The sequence below is a fragment of the Alosa sapidissima genome, chromosome 22, assembly GCF_018492685.1.
Source record: "Alosa sapidissima isolate fAloSap1 chromosome 22, fAloSap1.pri, whole genome shotgun sequence".
Lineage (NCBI taxonomy): Eukaryota > Metazoa > Chordata > Actinopteri > Clupeiformes > Clupeidae > Alosa > Alosa sapidissima.
In genome coordinates, this window is record NC_055978.1 from 23592114 (window position 1) to 23605717 (window position 13604).

A 13604-nucleotide genomic window follows, 5' to 3' on the forward strand; every position below is an offset into this window, starting at 1 on the left:
GTCAAGGGCACTCTTCTTTGCAAGCTCTTTGTGAGAGACCCATTCATCAAAATGTAGGCCTGTCTGTCAGTCCTCCAATATGACCGGACACTTAACAAAAATGAGGCCAATAAGTGTCAGACCTGACTCAGGAGGCTAGACTATGAGAGCATCATGTCTTCACTGGGTTGAGGTGATGTCCAGTTAATATGTTCAAAACATGCAAGTGATTTTTGCTCGCTAGACCAAGGATGTTTAATCGACACAAACAATCACTTCCTCTGACACAGCAGTCCTGGCACTGCAGTTTTTACTCTCCCCACAGACTGTGCATGTGTCTCTCACTCCATCTGAGTTCTGACATATCAGCACTGCTAAGGGGGACTTTTTGAAGTCTCTGCACATGTGCACGCTTTGAATTGATTTATGCAACACTCTGTCCATGGAGATTTCAATTGATGCAGTCAAGACTATTGGCCCCTGGACCACTTGTTAAGTGCTGATATCATTCCATTTCCATGGGTTTGCTCAGTAAAGTCAGAAATACTGTAAAAATATAGCCTATGTGATCAATTCTGTTAATTGGCGCTATGACAGTTTATGATTGCATAATTATGCTGTAGCCTACCTGTAGAAATGTTCTTTAAAAATGTATTTAATCTGATTATATTCGCACAACAGAGAGTGTTTTGCTTCTGTCTGTTTAGCCACTGTGTCGATATGAATGACGCGTGTTATAAATAATACAGCCTAATTCCAGTTACAGATATAAAATATATAAATAAACTTAGTGCTCCAATTTACCAGCAAGGAATTGTTAACTGCTATTATTCATTGTGTGTATACAAATGTTTCAGCGAAACTTAAGGCTGAACTCCTGTTGGCATAATCGTTTGGCCTGAGCTCTAAATATCTTAAATCATTATTCAGCCATAATTCATCTGTCCGCAACAGCGCCTCCCAAAGTGTTACTACGGTTCAGTTTCACTTCCTTAACGCTCGAAGCACCTGGGGAACCACGTAACTAAGCATGGTATGCGCTGACGTACAGGCATTCCCGGCGGTGCATGCATTCTGCACAGGGCCAGCCAAAACACAGCGTTTTCTGCGCATCATTTGCAGGTACCAATCGAGTCGAACACCGAGCGCAGAGAAAGCTTACTATTTATAGCGATTAACTGTAGTATATTGAATTGTCCCTAAACCATACATTTTACAGTCTTTCGAAATCATATTGAGTGAACTTCCTGAACAAACAGCGAAGGAAGTGGCGGACAAGATTACCATTGCTCTCCGGTGACTACAGGACTGTTTTTACACCTTCCCTCTAAATAAGGAAGCAGCTTGTCAGACATATGACCACCGTCCCATTTTGGGCTCTGCCAAAGTACCCCATCGCATCCCATGATCGCTCAAAGCCATCCAATGGGACTCTGCGACCCCCATCTCGCATGTAGAGTGACAGCGTCCGACCCTACTCCCATCAGACTTGCGACTGCAGTTTCAGCGCTTGCAGTACAGACAGTACTTGCTGGCTTGCAACTTTCTCTCTCGCTCGCTATCTCTATCTCTCTCTCTTTCCCCTCCCTTAGGATACTTTGTTTGACGGGGCAGCGGTGAAGTCAGAGTGATGTCACTATAAGGATGCGGTTCCTTGCAAGGTGAGATAGGCTTTTTGGTGAGTGGTAGGCTATCCTCCACGGCCAGCGTTGCCCAGCGAGAGAGGCGCGGAGCTACAAAACATGGTCATCATCACCACCACCACCACCACAAGTTCTGTCACGCTCTCTCCTTTTTCTACTCTTCTGATCTCGGGATACCGTTTCATGCCCGAAGCCCTGATCTGCCTTCCAAAAATAAGCCTCTACCACCATGCCGAAGGAAGAAAAACAAGAAGAGTGGTATTTTTAGGGCCATTAATTTTGACCACGTGCCCCGAAGGTAAACCGGATGGCCATTGCGCAAAGGTTTCTCATCAGTATGTCCTACGAGGCCAGCACGCACTGGACGTTGACTGCGATTGTTCTCCTAGGATTCCTAGTTGGGATTGTGTCATCATATCCGATTCCAAGCAGGACTAATGCAACTTTATTGGAGAAAAGATGGGAGACTCTATTCTCCCGGTCCATTCTGGGTATCTCGGGAGAGAAATCGGACATGAACTGGGAGAGTGACTATTTGCTGGGCATCAAGAGAGTGCGGAGGCTGTACTGCAACGTGGGCATCGGGTTTCACCTTCAGATCCTCCCAGACGGCAGTATAAACGGTGTACATAATGAAAACCAGTACAGTGAGTTGCATCCAGAAATGTAATGTAATAGATGTCACATAATATCGCCGGTCGCAAGTAAAGGCGACTTGAGAAGGCATCTATATCCTTGGCGTTTGGCATGATATTTAATACCGTCGTGTCGGCAGAATTGAATGTCTCCTAAAGCAAAGATAAATCTATTAAAAAAACCAGTATCCGTTAGTGCTAAATATCTTTCCAGGCTAAAACATGACATGAATGCTTGGACGGATATAGACGCCAACTTATTTTTACACTGGCTCCTTCTGCGGCCCAGAAACGGTTGGCCATGCACGTCTGAAAGTGCAGTTAAATAGAGATATTCATCTGACCAATACAAGTAAATATCGAGGCAGACAATTATTCTAAACAAAGACTATGCCTCCAGAATCGCCACCTGCAAGGTTACACCCACCACTGCACACAGCATGCCTTTGTTTCCAGTATCAGTCAAAATGATACAGTGTCAGTTGGACTTCCTCTGCATAACATGATATTTTGTTTAATCAGGTCTAATAGAGATCTCTACCGTGGAGCGAGGAGTGGTTAGCCTGTATGGCGTGAAAAGTGAGCTGTTTTTCGCAATGAATAGCAAAGGAAGGTTATACGGAACGGTAGGTGTGCGCAATTGTATTGCTTTTTATGTTGTTCGCATCTCCCCCCCCGCGAAGACCTGCACAATTATAATAGGTTGCAGCTACATGCATGAAATAACACATCTGCAATAAAAATAAGGCAATTATAAATTAGTTGTCCAGGTTGTGTCTATATTTAACGAGGCCAAGGAGTTCTGTATGTGTAGCCAATGATAAGCCTAAAATACAATGGCAATGTAAGCTTGCATGGAAAGCATGGAAGTGTTCTACTGTAAATAATTCATATTTATAAATAATACATTGCTGATCTCATGGAACATATATCTAAAAATATTACTGTAATCGTGGAACTCTTGCATGGAAAGTTAAATAATATATTGCTGCATTTTAACGTACCACATGACACACCTTAGAGAAATGTCTTACGGGAAGAGGAAAATGCTTAATCATGGCACCGTGATACCCAGAATAATTTTGCCTTGTTCAAGTGTTCTCGGGGTGATTGTGATGCATGGGTGGTGTGTAGTGGTAAGACTGATTTGCTGAGTCGCGCTTTTTTACTCTATTGCCGTTTTATTGCAACGCAATCAGAGTACTCAGATGCGTCCACTTGTTCAAAGTGTTGCGCGGTATGACACGCACGCCAAGTCCACTATTGTTCCCTCACCTGCGTAGTGAGCTGTGCGCCAGTGACGAGCGGCAGGTGCCAGTAGTGTTCCCATTCTTGAGCTGGGCGTGTAACATAAAGGGACCGCGGCTGCAGTAAACGTGAAGCGCCACTCATTGAGAGATACATTGTACATGGGCTGTTGAGAGGCACTGACATGCTGAATTGATATGTGAAGATGACGTGCTAATTCACGCCATAAAGAACGGGTCACAGAGCAAATCATAGGTCAACAGCATCATTAACAAATGGTGCCCACATAAAGGAATTTAATATTGACAACGCTTGTGATAGACACAGTAAGGTCTATATTGTATTTCTTATGGCTGAAAACGATTTCAGCTGTTTAAGTGCCTCTAATATTTAATGTGCCACTTATAACCAAGGCCAGTGTAGGTCCATATATCATGAGTCCAGTGAGGGCCCAGTGAAAATATCTGCTGTTCACTGAGCTTTCGGGTTTGCCCATTTCTATCCAAAGGGGTGTTCTGTCCCTAATGGCCCTGCCAAATAGAACAATGTTGATGCATCACCTCTCAGCAGGCATGCAGCATGAGGTATTCCTGCATGGCAAGACTCAGAAGGGGGCAAAAGTGATGAAAGGGCTTTTTCCTCTCCTTTGCTCACTGGTTGATCACTGCTATCATTTTTCACCAAGCTTGTTCCTCATCCTAACAGCGCAGTACACACTGTTATTCACCACTTTTGTCAATTAACCATTTCTCTCTCTCTCTCTCTCTCTTCCTCTGTGTCTCAGACCGTCTTTCGGGATGAGTGCAAGTTCAACGAGATCTTGCTGCCAAACAACTACAATGCCTATGAGTCCTCCGTTTACAAGGGTTTCTATGTTGCCCTCAGTAAGCATGGCCGAGTGAAGAGAGGCAACAAAGCCACCACCGCCATGACTGTCACCCACTTCCTCCCCCGAATATGAGTGGACATAAACAAGCTTTGCAATAACTCACTGATTTGCACATGTGGATGTTCTCCCAGGTAATAGCTACATACCAGAATGCATATATACACACGACTATGGATGGACTGGAAGCAACACTATAATTATTGGTATTTATTCTCTCTTTATATATGTATATTTGTATAGCTAAATTTGTATTAGAACTTATGTATATGCCATCCTTTGCTGCTTCTTTTCTCTTTTATTTTGTTATTGTTATTGATTGATTATAGATTTTTTTGGAGGTTGTGCCAGCCTCTTGACTTCACTTGGGTGCTTGCCAAAACTGTCAGAGTCAGAGACTTTACCCTTGACATTGAGATGACTGATGTTCCCTCAGCTTTTAGAAGTGAAGTGATACTTTTTATTACCTCAGAAAAAAAGGGAAAAAAAAAAGAAGAGCCACACGTCCGGATAAAGAGAATGCATGATGTTGTTTTTGCAGATAAGGAATGCCTGTTTAGTTTTTGTCTCCTCGTGGCTAAAACCGTACGGCGGCGTGTCGACGCCTCTGCGCCTCGTGGCGGTTTCGTTTTTTGTGACTGATTGAAGTTCTTTTTTTTTTTTTTTTTTTTTTGTGGAAGCGGACGGGAGACGTGAGAGCACTTACATGCAGAGCCCCCTTTTTTGCTGCATGCTGAGAAGGTGCCTTGGCATTCCCTTTAACTTGCATGCACGAAACGCCCCAGGCAGTCAGAAATAGGGCTGACATGCAAGCCAGCGCTCACTGGGGACTCTCCAGGGTGGGTTAAAGGGGGTGGGGTGGGGGTAGGGACAAGGGAAGGGAACGGTTGGGGGTTGGGTGGGTGGAGTGGTTTGTGGGCAAAGTATCTCTGGTCTATTTTCTATTTTCCTCTAATTAGATTGATTTGATCATTGAGACTCTGGCTTGGACAAAGACCAGAGGGGTCTTCAGCCATGGGTGCTGACTGGTAAAGGCCCCCAGGGGGGCAGCTGAAGAGAAGCTCCCAAGAGGCCAGTCAAGAGTTTACACTCTCGTCCAGTCGTCTCCAAAGAAGGCCACTAGATATGGTGGGACGGTCTCTCTTTTCTACTGAGCTTGGGCAAGACTTGCTTTGAAGTTTTACCACTTGCCGTCTGTTTTTTTTTTTTTTTTGTAAAAGAAACGAAGAGAAAAACAAGGATTTTATGCAAGCGCACATTAAAAAAAAAAGAATCTACATATATATTTATCTATCCCATAAATGGAACCACTGCTGGCATTGTACCCTAAAGCTTCTTAAATGTTTGGCTGAATTGATGGGTAAAATGTAACACTGCAAGCTTTGTGCATCGCTGTGGATGAGAGTGTCTTCCGAAGCAAAGAAAACCATGTAAATATTGATGATAACACCACTCTGACAAAAAAGAAAAAAACACTAGGAGTTTATACTGTGCAATTGCATTTTTCAATTGATTGGAAATGGCAAAACCATGTATCAGGTTGCACAATGTAGCCACCACAATGGTTGTAGATACTGTATCTGGATGGGAAATGTGTGCTGGACGCGTGTTTTCATAGCGTGTATTGTGTATTGGTCTTGACCGAGCATTTAAACTGAAGCCAAGTCCAAGTGTCAGCGGGGTAACACTGCATTTTTAGGCGTTGTTTCTGATGCTTGGAGCAAAGCCTGTAGCGAAGCAGCACAAATTCAGGACAGTGGCTGGAGAGGCTATCGCGCTTGAGGGTGTAGCTGAGCATTTTCAAAATCTAATTGTAACATGAGTGTATGCGCATGCATGGTATCGGAAGGAGGGACAGCACCGCTCCTCATAGATACTTGTGGTTTTTTCGGCTACCGCTGTCTACTTGAATCCAAAGGCCACCCATTCCATCCCCCAAACTCTGTCCCACCTCGCCCATCCCTTTACCCCTTCTCTGTCCCCTGTACACCCCCCCCACTCCCACCCTGCAGAATAGTTCTCCGTAGAGAAACACAGAAGGAATGGGACTATTTTAATCTGGAAAAAGACTTATGGGACGCTGTCTGCTGCCTGCTTGTTTGTTCAATCCCCCGGGAAGAATGCGGGTCCTGCCAGGAGGGTGTCGAGGGGGGACAAGCCGCCTCTGAAATACCTGAGCCCTCCGCCACCGCCACTATCAACCATCCAGTCACTTGCTTCTGTAAAGTGCCACAGTCGGCTGAGGCCTTGAAATTCCAGCAGTAACCCAGGAGTGTCCTTTCCTGGTTTAATCCATTTTTAGTTCAAGGTCAGAGCCATGGGCAAGCCCCGACCCTGACTTGCGAGTCTGTGCAATTCATGTCGTCCCGGGTCGCATCTCCTCTCCCCTCCCCACCCCCTCCTCTGTCCCCCCCTCCCACCCCCAGCCAACCCACCCAAACCCTCCTCAACAAGCCATCTGCCTGCCTTTACATCAATACATATAGTGATGCTTGAATTTTGGATGACAAGCAAGAGTTGGAAACTAGTGTTGACGAGAGTACTTGAAGAGTAACTGGGGTAGATGGATATAGATTTATTTGATGATCAAGGCAGGGCTGCTTTAGGTTTCTGGTTGCACTGTGATAGCATTTGGCCTGTGGCTGTTGATTTCTTCTGGCAGAACTTTCCCATAGAGTCTTCGGTCGTGATACTGTATGCAAGAGGGAAATCAGCAGAACTGCTACTGGTCTTTCCACACATTTTAACTGCGTGGCTAGGCTTCAGGCTGGTGCACATTCTTGACATGGTTGGGAAATGTTAATGTCATCCTCTCCCATCCCAGCCGTGAATGAATTTGAAGAGGACAACTGATGCAGAACATAGATGAGAATACTTTTTTTCTTTTTTAAAAAAAAAAGCTGAATCATCCTGAGCCTCTTCAAAATGTGTCGTGTCTGCAGCCTAGCACGATCTGGAGCTACTGCTCCACACATAATGAGAGCTGACCAGGCATTTTGGCACTGACCAAAGTCCGTCCCCTTGGAGCATTTTAGAGCCGGGAGAACAGAGCTAAGTTTATTAACAAGGTTAACCCATCTCCCGTAGCTAAATGATGTGCTAAACTTGTAGCTTTCTCCCTTGGTATGAGCATCAGCAGCGGGCTCCGTAATGCCAGGATTTGTTTAACTGCTGGCAATGATACCCCACAGGCACATATGGTAGGACTAGCAAAGCACTGCTTTAGATTCCACTGCCTTACAGCTGAAGGACAGTCTCTAGGTTAAGAATCTCTAATTCCAGCCTGCGTGGAGACAACAAAGAGGGATAGCCAGATGAATCATCACGTTACATTGTCGGGCAAAGGCTATGCTGCTTAATTTTGTTTTTCTTTCTACGAATGCCTTTTCAAACAATGTGATTATGCTAAAGGGGAACGGTGGGACAGCAGAGAAAACTGTGACTTGTGTCCTAAAATACGGGCACCAGATACACTTCAGCGGAGCCAATTTCGCCATGGCAAAGGCATCTGAAATATTGGAGAATGAATATGTGAACCTTGGGGAATGAATGCGATCCCAAGTGTTGATGAGTCTGGCTCATAGATTTATCGCAACAGCTGTAAAAATGTTTATTGGGCATGAAATAGAAGGCTTGTTTCCTGAGTAAGTCGGGAACGACCGCGGCTTCAGAGAAGTGGGGACCGCTCGCTTTTTTGGTGTGGCGTCCATACCACACGAAGGTCTCTGAGCACTACCTATAGTCATTGCAGGGGAGGGGTTGGGGGTGTCCATGACACACTAAGCTTTCAAACTTGTCTGTAACAGCTACGAGCAGTAGACATTCTCTGGTCTGAGAAACAGCTTGCTATTTTGTAATGTGACTGCACTTGGTACAAAATAGGGATTTTTTTTTCTTTTTTTTGAGTGCCACTTTGGACAATGTCTGAGGGCTCTCTTTCTGAATGGAAGATACTTCAGAAGTAGTACAAAGTGATTATTAATGAAGGTGATCAAACACACTGTTCATTTATTTGAGTTCATGTTTTGTCAATCCATGTGGGTGACAGGACAACACACTCATGTAAGCACACACTTAACAGGGTATATATACACTGACATTGACCTGTTTGTGTGTTCCATCAAGATTTCCCACATAAATCAACAAGAGTTCTGGAAGGTTCTAGAATGTTCTAGAATGACACTATTTGCCCAGAGAAAGAAAGAAGGTTCACGGAATACCACTTGACAACTAAACTGGCTAGACACCAAAATGTTGTAGACTTTATCACTCTTGGTCTTTGACTGAAATTAGACATCCGTAGCATCTTACACAACATTACTACTTTAAAATGTGGGGGTTTATCAGTCAGTTGTCTTTCTAGTTTTCCAAAGAACAACCCTGTGAAAACTTTGTTCAGTTTGGTTCACTCATGACTTGCTGTGAAAGAGAAATCCTTTCTCTGAGGGGTTTTGATGTTTCCTGCGTGTGTGTGTGTATGTATGTATGTATGTATGTATGTATGTATGCATGCATGCATGCGTGTCTGTGTGTGTGTGAGTGTGCGTGCTTTAGCACGTGCGTGTGTATCGGCAGAACTTTTTGTTTCTTTCTACTCTCTTTCTCTCTCTCTCTTTGTCCCCCTGTCATTCTCTCCCCCTGGTTTTGTATCCGTGCACTGTGGGGAGTGAGCTCCTTCCCATTCCCCTCCTCTCTGTTGACATATACCTCACCTTCTGCCTTAGTTTTGATTTGTTACAATGATTGTAAAATAGTAGGAAACAACAAACTTCTCCAATCATTTGTTTCTGAAAACAGACGATGCGAAGTATGAATACTGATATATTGAAGAAAAAAAAGTGATTTTCCTTTTATTTTTGTACGTATGTGCTGTGCACAGCTGTCTAACCATTATTCCTGAAATACCAATAAAAGTTTGTCTTTTTTAAGAGCTGTCAGACCTTCCTGTCTATCTTATGAAAAACATAATATGCTGGTAATACATTCAAGATATGTTTTCGTATGTCAGGTAAAATATAGCAATGCAGTCATTTACCACGTCTTACCATAACTACAACAACTTATATTCACCTTATGAAATGGTGTCTCTACACTAATGGAAGAAGAAATGTGTGAGAGTTTGTGTGTGTGTAGACATAGATGTGTTTCTAAAAGCATGCGTTGGAAGCTGTTTTGGGCATTCTAACCTGTACCCCATAAAATACATAGTCTCCATACCCTTGCTGAGAAGCCAGCTAATAAGTAAGCTGCTGTGACATCAGCTGCTTATATAGCAGCCTGTCTTTTGGTAGATTATATGGTTGGCCATTGTGAAAGCAGACACCCCTCATTTGTCATTATTTTGATGGTTCTCAAGAAGTATCCCGTTTCCAAACACCATTCACAACTGCCACCGCTCCTGACCCGAAACTTTCTTTTTACAGAGGAGGATTAACTGCCACTGCATAAAAATATTTGTGACACATTGTGAAGACATGGACATCATAAAAATAGGCTATATCAGGTGGGTCTTAAGTTTCAGAGTCCTATCCTTGAACTGATGATTAAGAGTCTCCTTTAAGCATGAGAGAACATATGTTACATTGATTAGATTACTGAAGATAAGTAGCTTGCTGACTTTTGAGAGAAAGACACAAAAATTAACAGCAAACTATGAAGGTCGTATTGCAGGGGGTGAATGGGAGATAAGTAGATTAAAAGTTTAATGCTGCTTTGCCAAGAAGTAGCTTATGGCAAAAAATATATTATCAAACGTTATTGCACAAATGTGTGTACCTAAGACACCAATTTGTATACATTGTTTATATATATATATTCAGTGTCAAGTCGGTTATACTATATAGAAAATGTATTTGTACTTCGTATACACAGTTATTTATTGGTCGCAAGGCTGCTTTAGCCAAAATTGAAACGCATTTTGTATGCGACGCGGACACCCTCTGCTGGTTTAAATATTTAACTGCAGTACGAAGAGTTCTTAAACGTTCAGTGGGCCGACAATGACTTACATTGAAATGGTATTAGCAGCACTTTCTTTTCTAACGAGTCACTTTCTAACGAGACATAATACTACCTTGACGGACAATTTACAACAGCAGATAACTGTAGCATGTGTCTATAATCTATGCACTCTGCAGTTTAAATTTATGTAAAACAAACCCAGGTGAACATCCAACCTGACCCAATCATACTTAATTTGTGAAATATTACCTTTATGTATGAATTTTACAATATTGATTAGAAGGGAAACATGTAATTACCTACAGCCCTACCAACATATCTTCATCAACCTATGAGAAACACATTCTTTTGAGGTTTCAATAGTTCAACCTGATATGTTGCAACATGTCAAACGTAAGAGACGTGTGGGCGACAGTGATTGCACACTGACAAACCACAGACTTCTAACGGCCAATGCACATTCGTTATAAACGGCCAGAGGTGGAAGTGCATTGGACCCCCCCCCCCCACCCCACCCCACCACACCCCCCTTCCGCTTGTCTATCATAGCGATCCCAAAATCTGCTGCTGGGGGCGAGCATTGCGTAAAAGATGGGAGCGAGGAGTGGCGACTGGAGGCCTTAAATAGCGGCGCGCAAAGTTGAGGGACATCAGAGCTCCAGACGCACCAGTCTTCAGCATCTCTTGTAGAAGACATCATCTTCTGCTAGAACGTCCCTCGCAGCACTTGCCGAGATGATGCGCAGAGCTTCCTCCGTCCTGAACATGCACTCGTCCTTCTTCGCACTCTGCCTGGCGGCGCTTCATGGGCTGCCACCTGTGGACGGCGCACCGAACCATTCACCTTTGCTGGGCTCCAACTGGGGAAACCCGAGGAGATACATTCACCTCCAGACCACTTCGGACATGAACAACTTCTATCTGGAGATCAGTTTAAATGGACAAGTGCGAAAAACGACAAGCAGAGGTTCCTACAGTAAGTAAAGCTTTCTTAGGACAAATGTTTGTTTAAGAACTATTGTGACTGAGGTACACATGGGCTAAGCGTAGCTCCTCTTCTATATTATATGGTGTTTTAATATATTTTCTTGTGCTCATTTTGTTTATTTTTTTTGTACAGGTGTGATTTTATTAAAGGCTCAAACAAGACAAAGTGTAGCCATCCTAGGGGTGAAAAGTAACCGCTTCTTGTGCATGGATACAGAGGGGAATCTCTTCAGCTCGGTACGTTTTTCCATCATCTTAGGCTTTAGAATCTAACTCTAAACAAACTAGCCGATTCATACAGTGCATAGCTTACCTTTCTTTTAATACTTTTCTATAGTTTACTCCTATCGAAAACTGAAAAGTAAGGATAGACCATTAACAATTCACCTTTTCTGTTATTACTTTACGCACCATTTTACGCAAGTTAGTGAGCGCTTTTATCACAGGCTGAGCACGGTTTTTAACACGTGTTTCTTTTTTTTCAGCCCATCTGCAAGGAGGAAGATTGCATTTTCAACCACACGCTTCTGGAAAACCGCTACGACGTGTACTACTCAGCCAGAAACGGTATGCTGGTCAACCTAGACCGGGCCAAGCAGGTTTATGTCGCTGGGCAAAACCTGCCTCCGTCGGCGATCTTCTTGCCAGAAACAAATACCATACCACTTGAGCGTCTTTTACACAGAGGGAAGAGGAACCGACCACCCAATCCAGGGGACCCATATAACACAGTAGTGGGCTCTGAAGACTCTCAACAGGAACACGACGATGGAGAAGCGAACTACGCCTCCATTGAGAATCCGACCTCCCTAAATGATGAGGACCCATTTAATGTTCACATCTCACATGGGAATGTCAGCCCCCGTGTTAATGGGGGTGTTATGGGCATACCTGCCATCATTTAGCTTTCAAAATACGGGGGAAAGCCGGGGAAAACGGGAGTGTTGGCAGGTATGGTTATGGGATGAAATGATAGTTTGCAGGCTCCATTAAGGATGCGGCCAGACATGCCCGAGAAAGCCAAACTGAAACTTTCCGACCAAGAGATGAAGGATAACCCCGGCGATTGTCATGTAAAATCACTCCATTCACTCATACCTTCGCACTTTTCCAGCGCATCGCGCGCATCTTCCATGGACTCACAAACTTTTACGCTAACCATTCCAGTCATAGCCAAGCTTCACCTGTCACATAACAGTTCACAACATTCCTTTACAAATATGGCCAATAATATTTATTGTATTTCATTGTTACGTAATGTTATTGTAATGACATATAATTCTGTGTAAGCTAAGTTGTTAATTAGTCTGTCCTGACCTTGTTATTTACGTCAAGATTTTCTATGCAAAATACAGGCACTTTAAACGGCCATTCAACACAACATTTGCTCTTGGTGCTGGACACCTCCTGCGACCAACCAAAGGAAACCAAGGAAGTATTTATTTATTTAAACGCGCTCATTCATTTTATTTATCGTATTTATATGGATGCTGTCCAAAACAAATCTAACGGATGCCTCGATGTGATATGAATGAATCGTTGCATATTTTGTTCCGTGTGTATGTGTGTGTGGCTGCGTGTTTGTGTACTAGAGGTAGTTATCTTTTCTGTCTATTAATAATAAAAAATCTATATAAAAAAAAATCATCGCTACCTTTCGTTTCTCTGTTTCTTCACTTTTTCCGAGACACTCTAGCACACTACTCATAAGCGGTACCTCTGACACCCAAGAAGTGACTCATGCGAAAGGATTCTGTCACTCATTGAACACCTACATTTACCATTGACCATTTCATCAGAAGCTCATGTCTTCCGACTCTAATTTAAACTTCATTTAGCCACGTTTGACCACAAAAGCTTCACTAAAAATAAACATTTCCACATTCTATTTCTGTTTTACCCCCAACCGGACAACAGTCGAGAGCTATTTTTAGAAAGGAAACACTTAACTAACCTGTGTCCTGTTTGGGGGACATGCACTGGAATACAATTAATGCACAGTACTAATTCTCAGGAAAACTTTAACCTCCCTATTCAATTCCAAATGTACCCTATAATAAGTATGAGAATGATAAGTATGTAATTTTGCTTAAACCAACTTCAGCCAAGCTAACTGAATTTAGAACAACTAACAAAGGTTCTCTGATAGAGCAAAGTACTACTAGCACGCACACCATGTAGATGCAGAACACAGCTGTCCCAAAGACCCATATTCATAACAGTAATCATAATATTATATACTATCAAAAAATGACAGAGAAATGT

General features: G+C 43.1%; 2 protein-coding genes across 4 annotated transcripts; both read left to right on the forward strand.

Annotated features, from left to right (window-relative positions):
- The first annotated feature begins 1202 nt into the window (after window positions 1-1202).
- LOC121697683 (fibroblast growth factor 6-like) lies at window positions 1203-10918 on the forward strand. 3 transcript variants are annotated; one of them, XR_006026513.1, is made up of 5 exons: window positions 1203-2269; window positions 2780-2883; window positions 4290-4525; window positions 9815-9894; window positions 10902-10918. XR_006026513.1 is itself a non-coding variant. In XM_042079332.1 (3 exons), the coding sequence occupies exons 1-3, from the start codon at window positions 1930-1932 to the stop codon at window positions 4464-4466; spliced, it is 621 nt and encodes a 206-aa protein (XP_041935266.1). In that variant the 5' UTR covers window positions 1204-1929; the 3' UTR covers window positions 4467-5223. The 3 variants fall into 3 exon arrangements, 1 of the variants encoding a protein (XP_041935266.1); XR_006026512.1 differs by lacking the exon at window positions 10902-10918 and having other exon boundaries at window positions 9815-10145; XM_042079332.1 differs by lacking the exons at window positions 9815-9894; window positions 10902-10918 and having other exon boundaries at window positions 1204-2269; window positions 4290-5223.
- A 172-nt stretch (window positions 10919-11090) lies between these two features.
- On the forward strand, window positions 11091-12382 carry fgf23 (fibroblast growth factor 23). The gene is made up of 3 exons (XM_042079323.1): window positions 11091-11328; window positions 11473-11576; window positions 11825-12382. Exons 1-3 carry the CDS (start codon window positions 11091-11093, stop codon window positions 12242-12244), a joined length of 762 nt encoding a protein of 253 aa, XP_041935257.1. The 3' UTR covers window positions 12245-12382.
- Window positions 12383-13604: the final 1222 nt, after the last annotated feature.

Excerpts from the sequence above, each read along its gene's own strand:
- LOC121697683 (XM_042079332.1), top strand. The coding sequence starts at position 1,930 with ATGGCCATTGCGCAAAGGTTTCTCATCAGTATGTCCTACGAGGCCAGC. Across the intron at positions 2,270-2,779 it reads ACATAATGAAAACCAGTACA|GTCTAATAGAGATCTCTACC; the intron begins GTGAGTTGCATC and ends TTGTTTAATCAG. Across the intron at positions 2,884-4,289 it reads AAGGAAGGTTATACGGAACG|ACCGTCTTTCGGGATGAGTG; the intron begins GTAGGTGTGCGC and ends TCTGTGTCTCAG.
- fgf23 (XM_042079323.1), top strand. The coding sequence starts at position 11,091 with ATGCGCAGAGCTTCCTCCGTCCTGAACATGCACTCGTCCTTCTTCGCA. Across the intron at positions 11,329-11,472 it reads GACAAGCAGAGGTTCCTACA|GTGTGATTTTATTAAAGGCT; the intron begins GTAAGTAAAGCT and ends TTTTTTGTACAG. Across the intron at positions 11,577-11,824 it reads AGGGGAATCTCTTCAGCTCG|CCCATCTGCAAGGAGGAAGA; the intron begins GTACGTTTTTCC and ends CTTTTTTTTCAG.